The sequence below is a fragment of the Uloborus diversus genome, chromosome 3, assembly GCF_026930045.1.
Source record: "Uloborus diversus isolate 005 chromosome 3, Udiv.v.3.1, whole genome shotgun sequence".
Lineage (NCBI taxonomy): Eukaryota > Metazoa > Arthropoda > Arachnida > Araneae > Uloboridae > Uloborus > Uloborus diversus.
Window position 1 is genome coordinate 196,831,739 of NC_072733.1, and position 16,662 is coordinate 196,848,400.

The following is a 16,662-nucleotide window of genomic DNA, read 5'->3' on the forward strand; positions in this document are numbered from 1 at the left end:
CTATGATTTAACATGATTTAATAACCGATTGTTACTTACTACTCTAAAAATGTAGGAGAGGGATGATCAAAATTGAGAAATATGTTTCAAATAAAACGTAAAAGCAACAACTAGTTGAAGTTTGCAATAGTTGTGTGTTTTCCTTCTTATATGTTGAGCAAAATTCACAACTAAAATTGATCTTCTGTAAAACCCTAAGTTCCCCTTCCCATCCAGTTGAGTTTCAATGCATTAACACTCAATATTATGAATACGATTTTTCATCTCATTTTGTGAAGGAACGCTGGCTAAAAGTAAAAATCGTTTTTCGCTATTTAATGATGGTCTTTAAAAATTCTTAGGTAAATTACCGCTATATTCTTTACATTTCTACATTAAAAATTGTAGTTTCTAACACTTAAAACGTACCATCGTATATTTCAAGAGTTTTAACTCATAGACTTCGCTTCAAAACATAACGTGTTTTAAAGACATTCATTTTAATAAACCAAAATCAAGTAAATAAGTGCTTGTTCAGAAAGACTTTCTTTTCATTGAACGAATAATCTGACTAAGACTAAACAACGTTTTTTATGCATTGCTTTAACATAATACAATTCGGTGCAACCGACACGCAAAAAATGGATCATAGAACATGATAAGGTTGCGATTATTATTTGGCCTTTTTAAGCAATATATATTTCTTTAATATACTAGAAAATCGCCCGTAAAGGTATGACGGGTGAAAATTGCTTCTACATTTGAATGAAGCAATTGCCTGTTTGGTGATATTCTGAGAGTGGAAATTTTAGCTTTAAATCCAGTGGATTAACCCTAAGCTCCGGTAAATATCTTAATTTTTGATGACCACTTTTCGTTTTTTTCATTCTTCTAAAATTACAGTTAAATTACTGGATCCAGTTTAGCCTTGTCTAAATGAAGAATTTCCGTGCATGTCAAACATTGCCGGAAAATAATATCAAATTATCATGCTGTGGCACGAGTTTCGTTGTTAGTGACGTCAGCGTTACTCGATCAATGAATTGGTTTTTATCTATATGAGGATTGGCGTAAATATGCGATTTCGTTTTTAAATAAATATTGTTGCTAATGTTTTTTTTTTAACATATGCTGAAACCGTTGATGAATTATACGGTATAGTCCAAAAGTTGCCGATGTAGGTGCCGTACGGGTAGACGATGGTGTCACAAAGTGTATACGGTGTCAAATCTTTGTTGTTAATGGATATCAAATCTCTGTTGTAATGTCGAAACAAGAACATGTTAACTTAATCATAACTCAATACGTAATTTTTGCAATGAATAAAAATGATTTAGATTCTTTTCCTATTGATTTTTGACTCTTTTTAAACTGGTTCTTTTAGAGAGTAAATCGCTGCTATAACAACGTGAAAAGAAAGATTTTGTTGAAATGGAACATTGACAGTATCCATAATAGCAGAGCTGCTAACTTTGGAAAATCTGAATTCGTAAAATAAGAAATAACAGCGAAAATTACAGATGACTACATTCTCGTGTTTTGAGGTAACAATGCAAAATAAGTGAGCTTACGGATGAAAAGACTCGTAACTCGAGACTACGATTAAAGATTTTACGACTTACGATCGTAGAAACTACGATTTTTTCGCAGCAGTTCGCAGCTCTGCATAATAGTCTCTTGAAATCCAGAAAACGAAAAATGAAGAAATCTGAGAACATCTTGACAATATCTGGAACTTGTCGCTGTCAAGTGCAGATCTTTTTTTTTCTTCCCATCGATCGATTTCTTTTGATATGTGTACATAGAGATAGTTGAACATTCCTCTATTAAAGGTGTTTTGCTGCTCAGAGGAAATAAATACTTCCTGCCAAGATTCTTAACGCGTTTGATGCTCATTTGATAATGAATTAGGTTGCATTAGAGATTTTCTAAATCTGATAGCTTCGGCTAAAAATTACTCTCGGGCTGTTCTCCTTCAGTCTACTGATTTTAAATATACATAAATATAAACAGGAAATTTACATTGGTGCTATTTTATTGGTGCTATGAACAAAGAAAACGTGAATAAAGGTTATTCTGAAATGGATATCAATAACATAGAGGACATTTAATTATTGTAAACAAATTAAATATTTAGAATAATTTATTACTATTTAAATATAATAAGAAAGAAATTTAAATTCGACTATCATTTAATTTATTTTAAGTTAATTTTATTTTAATTTCTTTTAACTACTATTTCTTTATCAAGGTTTTTGCAAAAATGTTTTCTTTTAATAAAAGATACAATGAATGCTCAATACAGCGGTTTAAATATTCGCACGTTTAAGTAATTACTACTTAAAACCAACATTTTTTATGATAAAAGAAACTGCAACTTTTAATAATTAACTGTCATTCCTTGACACCAATGTACGAAGGGACATATTTTTTGAAATTCTGTAGTTGAGGACAATTTATAAAAATGCGAATAGTTTGATCTAATTTCCGACTATTTACAATGTTAAAAAAGTCTTCATAAAACCTATTTCAGCTAATTAATAGTAAGAAAACTCGTATTCGAGAATTCTACATGTAGGAAAATAATCTTCCGATCGAATGGCAATCATAACTCTGTACATGATTGTATGCTGTAATACATGATCATGGATTCAAATGTTAATTACATGCGTAAACGCCCTGGAAAATGAGTTTTGGAAATTTGAAAAAAAGAAAAGGTCTTTTTCTCTTACAATGTTAGCAGAAGGTTTCACCTGGCTTAACTGTGATTAATATTCAATTTACACAAACCTGTGAAAACAGATCAAACGCTACAAAGGTTGAAAGAATAGCAAGTAATTCATAAATCGGCATTAAAAACTAATCCTTTTACTTCCTTTTACATAGTAAAGGAAGTATTGAAATCGCAAAAAAAATTTGACCCAAAAATAGGCCTTAATTTCCATTTTGCTCGCCCCCGAATGAATGTTGATTTTTTTTTTTCAACCCTACTACGTGTGATATATGCTTACGAACGTATAGACACCCGAAATATCCATTTGGACGATCCCCGAATTAATTACGAGTTTTTGCGTGACGTCTGTATGTACGTATGTGAGTATGTATCTCGCATAACTCAAGAACGGAATGTCCTAGAAAGTTGAAATTTCGTACGTAGACTCCTAGTGGGGTCTAGTTGTGCATTCGATTGTTTTTAAAAGGGTCTTTTGCACCTTTTTTGGGGAAAATCATTGTTAATTTCGCTTCAAACTCAAGGGGTGTTGTAATTTAGCGGACACTTGGCAATATATCGCCACTCTTTTGGTCGCCAAATTTTGTCGCCAACTTGGCGACAAATGTGGCGATTTTTTGTTTTTAAACTGGTTTTAATTTCGCCACTGTTGGTGATATTTAGAGAGTTAACAATTGAATTACATTAAAATTGCCAATAATGGAGAAATAACATTAAATTCGTGTAAAAGGAAGTCATGTGATTCACACGTAAGCTCGTTATTGATAACTAAAGGTTGATTTATGAAGTGTTCGCAGAACATTGGGTATTATCACTCGAGTTCCGTAGGCCGTAGAGGTTGATTATTGAATGTAGACGTTCTCCGTTCGTTATTTTACGTTTCCAATTCTGGGAAAAGTACATTTTTAAGAATTTTTTTCAGCGAAATTTTTTTTTTCATATTTTTAAACCAAATTACCTTGTAGGGGAAAGGGGTACACATGTGAGCAACTTTTTTAATTTCTTAATGTCTTGAAAAATATTCAGTCAATAATAAATATTTTCTCCGAAATATATTATTCTGCTTACTGTCATATTTAAAAGTTTCGTAGCATGTTCTAATCACTGTATTGATAAGAAAAAACTTACAAGACTGAAGAGTAGAAATAATATTTTATTATGAAAAGTTTATTCTTGTCATATAGTGTGTTAAGCATCATACAGAGTATGAAGTTTAAATTAAGTTATTTTAAAATTATTTTAAATTTTAGTTTTTATTTAACGGAAAATATTTTGTCTTTTTTTTTCTTGTATATATTGTATTTCATTACAACTATTTAGTAACAAAGGATTTTAAAAAATAAAGTAATAAAATGAGTAATAAATAATATTGTAATAATAATAACCAATCAATTTACAAACGGATTATAGCAAAATAATTATTAATCATTATACTCTTATACTAATATTGATACTACGGAGAGGATATGGGAACTGTTCACATGCACCCCTGCAGGTTATGTTCAAAGGTGCAATAGTCCAGTCATTTAAGCTTAAATTAGGTAAGAATCTCGGAATTCGAGATACCCAGCTGTAAGTCTGTAAATACTTGTATATTGGCACCCTAAAAGTTGTCTCAAAACCTATATATGGTAGGGTGTGCGCAACTTTTAAATTTCAATGTCAAAGGTCACAAAAATCGTTTTTTTTTGCGCTTTTTTTGTAAATATCTAATTTTCTATGGGTTTTTTGCTATTTGTATTTATTATCAATATTGTAGAATACAAAATTCTCTACAAATTTTGTTTAAAAAATTTTTTATACGGTGAACCGTTTTCAAGATAGAGGGCGGAGAGCGCGCGGTCACAGGATCACTTCAGGTCAACCGGTGCCTCCGGTAGAAAACGCGCCATATATAGTTGATGAACTATCGATAAATCAATTATTATAAATATTTGTCTTTTTCGATGAAACAATGGTTGTACCAGTTACTCAAAAAAAATTCTTATCAAATCGAAATATCAAAGATATGCTCATTAATATGTTAATTGAAAAATTACAAGCTGCAAATATTACTACTAAACAAGCCAGAGATGATGCGGATGTTCTTATTATTGAAACTGCATTTAAAGAATCAAAGTCAGAAAAAACTGCAGTTATAATAGGAAAAGGTATTGATTTACTTGTCATTTTAATTGGGTCACTGTCTTACGAACAAGAAATTTTCTTTAAAAAAGTTGGGAAAGGAAATGTAAAAACGGAGATATACTCGACTAAAATTTTTTATAATTATCCTCATTCCAAAACACATATTTTATTTCTGCACGCATTAAGGACTGTGACACAATTTCTGCGCTTTTTAAAAAGGGGAAAAAATAATTTTTAAAAGTTTTTGTAAAACTGACAAATTTGGATGAACTAGCTGCATTTGAGGAAGAAAATTGTTCGGCTCAGAGATTATTAGAGAGAGGAACTCAAACTTTATTGGCAGTCTATAATGCTCCGAAATATGTGAAAAGTCTCGATCATCTGCGTTATATGCATTACGTCAAGTCTACAAAACTTAATAAACCTGTGCAGCTTTCAAATATTTCATCAACAAGTGCAGCTGCTCATCAACATTTCAAACGTGTATATTATCAAGTTCAAACTTGGTTAGGACATGATTTGGAACCCCAGATATGGGGTTGGGCAATGCGAAATATTTTCTGGAGCCTATCATGACAATTTTACCACCTGCTCCAGAAGATTTGCTAAATACAATTTTCTGCAACTGAAAGAGTGGTTGTGGTTCGCGATGCGAATGCAGGAAAGCGGGCTTGTAATGCTCTTTAGCTTGTGGCCAATGTAATGGGCAAGCTTGTCTCAATGCTCCATCATATCAGATCGGCATTAACGAAGATGGAACCTTTGACCCCGAAATCATGGAAGAACTTGAGACAAATGTCGTTGAAGACGATAATGAAGACTAGTTTGAAATTTACCAGCAGCCGGAAGACGACGATGAAGAGGAAGAAGATGATTAAAATTATAAATTGTAGTTTTTGTGCTCTTTATTCCATTTTTTTACTTTTAATAAAAATAAATGTATTGAATGATATTTTTTAATAAAAAGATTAATTCTTATTTTTTTTCATCATATAAGAAGTTATTAATATTAATTAGGTTAAAATTCAAATATAATTCCTATATTTTCATTAACAATTCTGCAATTACATGGACAGGTAAGTGTTGTTAAGTAAATTAATACTGAATAAAAAGTGGATAGGTTAGGGAAAAAATGATATAATATAATAGTTAATAAAAATTCACAAATATTTATAATTGATTTATCGATAGTTCATCAACTATATATGGCGCGTTTTCGACCGGAGGCACCGGTTGACCTGAAGTGAGCCTGTGACCGCGCGCTCTCCGCCCTCTATCTCGAAAACGGTTCACCGTATAAAAAAAAATTTTAAACAAAATTTGTAGAAAATTTTGTATTCTACAATATTGATAATAAATACAAATAGCAAAAAACCCATTGGAAATGAGATATTTACAAAAAAAAGTGCAAAAAAAAAAAGGATTTTTGTGACCTTTAACATTGAAATTTAATGGTTGCGTACACCCTACCATATGTAGATTTCGAGACAACTTTTAGGGTGTCAATTATACAAGTATTTACAGACTTACAGATGGGTATCTCGAATTCCGAGGTGAACTTACTATAATGACTGGACTACAACGTCATTAACCTTAGAACTCATTGTCAAAAATAAGGAATTCTTAATTTAATTAAAAAATTGTAACATGGTTATAAATTTACTTGAATGTTTATATAATGGTTTGCAATAATTAAAACATACCATGTCGCATGTGCCCCGTGCTCACATTTGTCCCCCTTTCCCTATAAAATTAGTTGGTAGTGTTTATATATATATATATATAGTGTTATGTGTATATGTTTTTTTTGGGGGGGGGATTAACTCATCGTAACATATAATACTCAGAGACCAAAAACTGTGGGGGGACGAAATATAGCGTTTTTATTCTACTGTTGATACTTTACACTATAAATGCATACCAGTACTGATTACCTTACGTTTAAAAAACATGACTTCATCTGGTAAGAAAGTTATGATATGTGAATCTTATATAAAAAAGCACCACTCATTCTATGCAATAAGATAATTAATTTTTAATATTTTGATTTTGTTTTATTCTTCTAGTGCATTTACTATCCCGTACCATACAAGGAACATATGTGAGTGAAGGAGGTGGCTTCGACTACGACCAATCATGGCTTTGTGCTATGTAAGTACTAGCTTTTTAAAAACATTTAATGCATTAAATACCAAAAAGTGTGCAACAGTACTATACTAGTCATACATACATATCTATACTAATATTGTAAAGAGAGGGGACGGATTTTTGTGTGTTTATATGTTCGAAGTAATCTCCAGAATCATTGCAGCTATTTGAAGACTTATATGTAGTTTCGTCTGGCCCTATATGAGGCAAGACGTAGCAAATTTTACGAGATCCAGTGTTGCTTGTCAAAACTCGAAAAAATTTTGCCATGTGCACTAGGGTGTGTCGAAAAACACATTTTTTTCCCAATCAATATTTAATAGCGCGGAAAACTTGCTCATTGGCATCATTATAATGGGAAAAATAATTTAAAAAATTATAAATTATTTTTGATATCGCGTAAAAGCCCTCAAATTGAGAAAAAAATAGAAAAAATCGGTTATTTTTAAAGATGTATAATTTTTTCAACAAAAATTTACTTCATTTCTAATAGTATAAAACATACATTTTGTAGTTACCGAATTGTATAGAAAAAACTTGGGGTTTCATTGTCGATCTTTTGAGTTCGTGCAGAAAGCCTTAAAATCCATTTTTAAAGTAAAAGTCTCAAAAACTCTTTAGTTGACATGAAGTTACAAAAAATATACTATTAATCATCCATTTCAATGTTTTACATACATTTCTCTTGTGCTTAAATGACTCAGGACTCACCACGTGCATGACCGTCATTTCTAATTTTTCCGGGGGGGAGGGGGTCAAAGGGTGCAAATTCAATAGAAATTTCAACGGAAAGCAGCAAAAACCACTCCTACTCAAATATAGATCCATTTATTTCTCAAAGCCAGGGTGAAGGTCAACTTGCCTCCCCTTGACCCCCTAAATGTCGGTCCTAATCAGGTGGCAGTGCATAATGAATCACAGCAAAATTGGTTGGTCGATTGGGCTGAGTGGTGAGTGGGACTCGACTTGCTGCCACCGCAACGTGATTAGGCCCGTCATTTAGGGGGCCACGGGTGACTCATTGCCCCCCCCCCCCCACGGCTTTGACAAATAAATAAATTTACATTTGGGTGAGCATGTTTTTTGCTGTTTTCCGTTGAAACTTCGATTGCATTTTTACCCTTTAAACTCCCCCCCCCCCTGAAAAAATTTGAAATGACGGGCCTGCTGGTGGTGAGTCCTGATTCATTTCAGCACAAGAAAAATGTGTGTAAAACATTAAAACGGATGTTTAATAGTATATAATTATACATAGCTTTATGTCAGCTTAAGAATTTTTGAAATAATATAACATTTACTTTAAAAATGGTATTTTAAGGCTTTCTGCGCGAACTTAAATGATCTACAATGTGCCCCCAAGTTTTTCAATACATTTTAGTAACTGCAAAGTGTATTTTTTACACTATTAGAAATGAAGTAAATAATGTTTGGAAAAAAATATAAGTCTTTAAAAATTGTCGATTTTTTCTATTTTTACTCAACTTGAGGGCACTTGCGCGATTTCAAAAATAATTTACAAATGTTTTAATTATTTTTCCCGTTATTAGGACACCAATTCGCAAGTTTCCGTGCCATTAAAAATTGAATAGAAAATTAAAGTGTTTTTCTCGACCCACCCTAATTTGCACTTAACGATCACGAAGTCAAAATCATCGATTTGTCCACATCAACGTTGGCATCATCGGTCCATTTCCGTCGTCACAGGGATTCACCTACTGTCTAACGGCCATTGACGGGTTCTCCGGATGGCCGGAAGCTATGCCAGTAGCTGATATTCGTGCTGAAACAGTTGCTAAATCCCTATATTATACGGTTGGACATCTCGATTCGGAGTTCCTCAGTGCATCTCGACTGACAGGGGTTCACAGTTTAAAGGCGAGGTTTTTCATTCTTTGGCCAGGAGTTTTGAATTTCGTATTCCACGCACCACAGCTTATTCTCAAGCAAACGGTACAATCGAAAGATGGCATCGGACCTTGAAAGCTGCCATTAAGGGTCACACGTCGATCCACTAGGTGTTAGTATTGTCTGCGGTTTTTCTCGGACTTTGTCCAGTGTTTAAAGAGTATATCCAGTGCTCTCCAGCGTAAATGGTTTATGGTGAGAACCTTTGCCTACATAGCCAGTTTTTTGTGGAGCAAGATCCGCAGTCTGCTGAAAATAATTTCATTACAGAACTTAAAGGTCACATCCAGAAATCGAGACCAATTCCAACATCAAATCATGCAACACAGTCTACTTTTGTCTATAGTGACTTAAATGTGTGCACGCATGTATTTCTGAGAGTGGATGCTCACCAACCTTCTCTGTCGCAACCATATATAGGTCCATTCAAAGTGCTCTCAAGGACTAACAAAACTTTTGTCATTGAAAAAGGTGGCAAAAAGATGACTGTATCCATAGACAGACTTAAACCTGCGCATTTCTTGTCAGACTGTTTAAATGTTCCTAATAGTAAATTTGGCTCAAAACATGTCTTTTCTGGTGTGGACACATCATTCCCCACCCCTCGGGAACTGCAACTTTCTTTGCCCGAAAAATATCCTTAAGTTACCCGTACTGGTCCACAGGTGCAGTGGTTGGAAAAACTACATTTTTTTTGTAGCGAACTACAACTACAACTACTTTATTACAAATGTAGTTAACTACAACTACAACTACTTTTTTAAAAATGTAGCAACTACAAACTACTTTTGAAATGTAGTCGCTACTTCGCTACTTTCCAAAAAAATAAGTAAATAAAAAGCATACACAGTAGGTTGTCCCTCAAAAAATGAAAGTCAATTTTTCAAGCATCATACACTCTTGTATTTTTCCTCTTGTGTCAAAACAATCGTGAGAAAAGTTTCATATAATTTGCACAACGGCAACCCGTGCCGACTTGCACCTGAAAGTGTAAAACAGTACTTGTATGCTAGGCCAAATCGGGGGGGGGGGGGACTTTTTTTAGGAACTCGAAAATTCTGTTGATAAAACGTTGCCCCTGTACCCAACACCCCACATGTACTACAAGAACATTTATTCAAAAAACATTTAGATATGCCACACTTGACCTAAAATTTATAATTTTATTAAAAAAATTCATTTTTTTTTCAGTCATCTTTTAAAAAATTACTTATAAATTTAAATAGAATATCAAGAAGTTCAAAAATTCCTGGCGAACACATTTACAGATCAACAATTACAAACGAATAATAAAAAAATAATATATTTTAAATGAAAAATTAAACTCAACCTGGAAAAAAACAGATCTTTGAGTACTATGTGGGAGACTTAAAAATTACAGGAAAACAAAAATTTCTATTTAAGGCTAATTACCTACTTTTCTACTTTACTGTTTATATTTTTCAGCTTCATAATTTCGTAAAATCTTACATTGCTGAAAATGTGTATCAAAAACTTAATTTTTTTAAAGAAAATTATAAATGTTAGGCACGTGTGGGATATCTAAATGGTTTTTAATTTGAATAAATGTTTTTGTGGTGCATATGTGGGGTATAGGAGCAACGTTTTATCAACAGAAATTTTGAGTTTCTAAAAAAACATTTTATTTTAATTTGGCCTAGCATTACACAAGTGCTCGTTCACACTTTCAGACATAATCGGCACTTGCTGCCGTTGTTCAAATTATATATATATATATATATATATATATATATATATATATATATATATATATATATATGTATATATATATATGGGTCATTCCATGCGAAATCAGCAAAATTCGCAAAAAAGTGGTGGCCGCATGGAAACAGATTTTTATGAAATTTGGTATACAGGTTCCTTTTATGCCTGTATAAAAATATCTAAAATATTTTTGCTTAAAATTTTTTATTTAAATAGTTACATGCGATTAAAAATTGGTCAAATTGAACAGCATTCTCATAAATGCTAAATGTTGCACTTTTGATGGCTTGTATCTTGTTAACTATTTAATGAAAACATAAAAGTTATATGTTTTTGCAATCTATGGAGTAGGGTAATCAATCTGATATCAGTAAAATTTTCAAAGTTATTATAGTTAACTTTTAACCGAGTCTCAAAAACTGAAAATATTTCAATTTTCTCATAATTAAGCATTTTATTTTTTAATCTCAATCTTTAAGGAATGCATTAGCTTTGATGAAATTAATACCCAATACTGTGCTAAGTATCATAAAAGAAATACCTTACTTTTGAAGTTGTATTTTGACTCATTTGTCTTCAAAATCAGTTTTAAACTTAGTGACATTTTGTAAAATGATGATTTTCCCCTTCACGTACACACAAAAATTCAAATGAGGGAAAAATTCAGACAACTTTTAAATTTTTCAAGAATATAGAGCTGTGTTTCTACTATTTGCTTGAAGAAACTCGAAATTGGTTTTTGATTTCCAAACGTAAAATAAAATTCAGAAAAATAGCATTTTCTTTCTGTTTTATGGGTCAATCCATACAGGTTCGACGGATGGTTGCGCTCGACCATTTTTAAATTTTTTGAAATTCATATCCCTAAAAGTTGCATATGAAAGATGTTTAAAACCTCTTTTATTTTTTCTCTCAACTTTGATTTTTTGGAGGTCATCAAAAGTGATTTTCGTAGTCAAAAATGGGACTTTTAGACCTTTGCATTTTGGCCAAAATCTATTTGAATTACATTTATGACAGTTATTTTAACGCTTTGATTTTAAAATGCATAAGTTGATAGTCTTACATGCTGAGTTACGTAGCTGTACGTTAATAATTAAAATAATGGCAACAGGTTAGTTCAAGACCAAATGTAAAAATTTTACTCATTTCAAAGGGGAATAACTCACGTAGGGGACGGAAACACAAGATGAAATACGGCAAAAAATAATCACTGGAACCATGCTAAATAGAGTATGTAACTGTTGCTGTGTGTTTGTGCACCCTTTATAGATTACAGCCCCTCAAAATTCGGAAAAATGACAAAAATGACATTTTTAGACCCCTATAAACGAAAAGAGTATTGAATTAAAAATAAAATTTCCTGGCCAATTGAATATTCCATTCAAGTACTATACATGTTATACATATTGTTTTTTTTTTTATTTGATTTGTAAAAAAGATACAGGTCTTTGAAATTAAGCAATTTCGCTAGTCAATTCACACACTAAAACAGAAATAAAATGTGTAAAAACTTCATGGCACCTCTCAATTTCTCATTGCATCCGCTGATGCACTTGTGTAAAATTTGCGCCAGTCAAATTCGTTTGAACCTTGATTTTTTTTCAGTTTATTTAAAAGTAGTTTCTAGAAATCGCTACAAACTACTATTTTTTGTAGTTAACTACTCACTACACTACTTTTTTAAAAAAGTAGTGCGCTACACTACAAACTACTTACAAATGTAGCTACTACAGTAGCGTCGCTACTTGTAGCGCGCTACTTCCAACCACTGCACAGGTGCATATCCCGACTAAGTACCAAGGCTTCATGTCGAAAAAAATATATCAGATTTCTTTTTCTTTTTCGGAAAGGGGGATTGTGTGGCGGCACTAGCACCAAGCCTCTCACTAAATACGGAGAAAATTTATAATCTTGAATCTGGCGACGCTGCTCTCCTAGCAGATGTTGTTTCGATTAAAGCCTAAGCTGTCGTCATGCGTTGCCTCGTGCAATTGACATTGTAAATATGTAAATAGTAATAAATGCAAATGGTTCACTCTTTTTTACCGACTCCTCTTGTGCATCCCACATCGCCAAAGTTCTTTAACTTTCAACAAGATGGTGCACTCTCCATTATCTGACAGAAGTTTGACATTTCTTGAGCAACCAGCTTTTCAGTAGTTGGAATGGACGAGGTTCTGTCGATCACTATTGCCTTATTCCGTTCACCGCGCTCTCCATGCGATTTTTTTTCCACGTGGATGGAAGCTTTACGACAAAGGATCACAATCATATTGGCGATCATTTCTTGTATCACATTACGCTGGCAGTTCTCTAGAAAGATTCAATTTCTTGTCCCAGGCTCATAACAACCTTAGAAAAGCGTTTTCCATTTTTTTCTCATTTATTTATCACCTACTAACAAATAACATAACATGTACTCAGCCGTGCTAGATAATGCTTATTCATGTGGATTCTTAATATTAGTTCTAAAAATTATTACAATACACTACCCCTAGTCTGGATTTCTGTCTTTAATGGTCTGCCAAAACAGCAAAATAATAATAAAATGCATCTTCAAAATAATTTTTTTTAATGTTTCAAGTATCCAAGTCCCAAATCACTTTTTTGCTTTGCTTGAGTACCTTAATATAATTCTTCCCTGGTTGAAACTTGTCTCCAGAATTTTGCGTCATTACCTACCAACAGTTTTTAAGCTCCCGATATTAATCATACGTTATTTTCGCTCCAACTCTCATTCTGATAAAACAGATGCACTTTTCCGAAACGTGCCAAAATTTAAAAAATAGCATTTTACTCTGTATCAGAACCTACTCTGTATATATATATATATATATATATATATATATATATATATATATATATATATATATATATATATATATATATATATATATATATATATATATATACAATCCTTTTTTATCTTCTTTACTATCTTCTTTACCGCTTGATAATATACTTCCACAGAAATTTTTAAAGTGAACTACACTAAGTTCTTCAATAGCAAGTTGATCGTTTTTATACAAGCCTTAAAGCATCATTTCAAATCATTCCACTCAACTGAACCGAATTGTGATATGAACGAAGAAAGAATGTTTTGGCTGAATTAGTATCTGTAAAAGAACTGTCTCGGGGTATGGATTTCCGGTTTCCAAGATTAGAAATCATAACTTTATAACTTAAGTTTATATTTATTAAAGTTTTGCTTACGTTAAAGAGAGGATTTTCTGCATTCTTACTTATCTATTCTATATTTTCCATGTTAGGAAGGAAGCGTGTTTGTAATAAGTAAATATTAACTAATTTAAAATTTGCAAAAATGAATGGAACATTTTAAACAGAAAAATATAAAGACATGCAAATCAGTGCTGAAGCCTTATTGCACAAATTTATTAGATACATTTTATTAAATTGTCATTATTTGTACGTTAGCCTTCCAACTGAAAGCTGTTGACTGGTATAAAAAGGGTCAGCCAGCTACTGACACGAAACCTGGCATTAAAACCTTTCAAAGAATCCGTCGATGCAGACGCACGTTATTTTTTTTTTCTTCTTTTTTTATGTCTATCACCTTGAATAGGTCTGTAACATTTTTTTTTCCATATATAAAATAAATTTTTGCTGTTCTATTTTTTAAGTAAAATGTTATCAAATCTTGTTTCTCTTCCCCTCCAAACCACTCACAAAATGTTTAGTCGTATTGATTTCGTCTAGTTTTGGTCGCTCTTACAACATACAGTTATTCTACGTGATTTTATACTCAATAGTGGTTGGCAAATGCTTCATATAACTCAATAAATGTACGAATCTTAGCGAAGGAATTATAAATGAAAGGAGTGAGTACAATCATTGGCTTGGCAAAAGCTTCGACAAAGAGCTCAAGTCACGAGGTTTAACAACGACGAATGATTGACACGTTTTGCGTGAAACTAGCGAAAGAAACCTGATTTCTTCCAATGCTTCACTTTAAAATCTATCACGTGAATTGATGTCTTTGTACCACCGAATGGAAGTCTTCACTCCCTCCATTTTATCTCTTCTCGATGGTACGAATCTGTGAAAATCTAATTAAAATGCATTAAACGGGTATCAATAAATATTACAATCTCACATTATTACAAGTGCTAGATACTCTACAAGTCAGAGAGAGCATATTTACTACATTCCGTTGTGTTTTTTTCGTATTACTGATTTTTACTTCCTTTTACAAAAAAGGAAGTATTGTATTCGCCAAAAAAATTTCACCCAAAAATCGGCCTTAATTATCATTTTGCTCACCCCCAAATGAATGTTGTTTTTTTTTCAACCCGACCGCACTTGGATATGTGCCTAGGAACGTACAGACACCCGAAATATCCATTTTGACTATCCCCGAGTTAATTACAACGAGTTTTCTCGTGACGTCTGTATGTACGTATGTGCGTATGTGTGTATGTATGTCGCATAACTCAAGAACGGAATGTCCTAGAAAGTTGAAATTTGGTATGTAAACTCCTAGTGGGGTCTAGTTGTGCACCTTCATTTCTGGTTGCATTCGTATGCTCCAAAAGGGGTCTTTTGCCCCTTTTAGGGAGGGAATCATTGTTAATTTCGATGTATACTCACGTGGTGTTATAATTTGTGCCAGTCTTTTGATCGCCAAGTTTTGTCGCCATTTTGGCGACAAATTTGGCGATTTTTTTTTATTTATTTATTTTTTTTTTTTTTTTTTTTAATCTGGTTTCAATTTGGCCACTGTTGGTAATATTTAGAGAGGAAACTATTGAATCATAGTAAAACTGACAATAATGAGAAAATCACATTAAATTGGTGTAAAAGAAAGTCATGTGATGCACACATCAGCTCGTTTTACATGTTTTTTTCCCCTCTTGATAGTCCAAAGTTACTGAAATTCTTCTAGTTCTTGTCGAAATCGATTTTTCCGTACGTGATATCACACTGCCAAAACGTTAGTAGGGGTACTTGGATTAAAGTGAAATAGTGTAGCGTAGTGAAATGATAAAATATTTTACTCGATTGAGGCGCCCGCTATCTGGCAATAATTTAACTATGTTATGAAACACGTTGTTGATTCGAGTCAAAAAAAAAAAGTTACAAGATCAAGGTATACGATAATACAATTGGTATTTATAATTTGATATTGATATTGTAGTCCTGGGTGATACATCAATAATTATTTTTGTTTGTGTAAAAGGGGAGAGTTATTGTTATTAATAATTTTTTAACATAACATTTCTAATAAGTGAGACCTGCTGCTGTTCTGTGTAGTACTTTTTTATTCAATATTTTGCTTATTACGATTTAAAACATGTTTACAATTTGTCAAGTGCATGCGGGCAAAGTAGGGCAAAGCAGCCACATTTGGTCCCCCTGGTATGACTCTAGGTGTCACTGCTGGTGATATTTTTTTTATTTCTGTTTGCATTAAAGAACACTATTTATTTGTGGAAGTTTAATGACTCTAGTCCTCTGCGTTGCTGTTTGGGAGCACGTTTTCTGCTTCTAAAAAGCTAGATTTAACGTGATACTTTTTTAAGGCTCTTTTTGATGTACTTAAATGTCCATTAAGTTGTATTTGACTATTCGTTCAGGGTCAGCAGAAAACTGAATGATCTGAGTTCTTTGCTACGCTTAGGTTCATTTCAAGTAGAGCAGAAAGTCGCCATATTGGCAAATATGATGTTTCTATTTTCGTCCCCTACCAAGATTCGTGATAACATTTTGACACAGAGAGTATCCTTTGTGCCAAAAACGTCTTTATGAACTCAAACATGGAGAAATATAGGTACGGTGCCCAAATGCACCTCGTTGTAAGCAAAGAATCAGCTCCGGAGCGAAGAAGAAGAAAAAAAAGTCATTTATGACTCCTGTTTGGAAACTTGAAAAATCAACAGTACATTTGTTGCTTAAATATTTTGTTAAAAAAGTGCACAATTTGTGATGATTTTCGTTAATACAGTTCTATATCCGAATTTTTATTTTTGCCACGTTTTTAGCTCATGATTACCGCTTTTAGAAGATATAATGGAGGAGAAAAGAAA

At 32.7% G+C, this 16,662-nt stretch overlaps 1 protein-coding gene across 1 annotated transcript in view; it reads left to right on the plus strand.

Moving 5' to 3' along the window:
* Nucleotides 1-16,662, plus strand: part of LOC129219366 (solute carrier family 4 member 11-like) — a 718,088-nt gene that overhangs the window by 582,926 nt on the left and 118,500 nt on the right. The window contains exon 6 of the mRNA XM_054853742.1: nucleotides 6,904-6,988. Within this exon, the coding sequence (XP_054709717.1) occupies nucleotides 6,904-6,988 (85 nt within the window). The remainder of the gene's footprint in view (nucleotides 1-6,903; nucleotides 6,989-16,662) is intronic.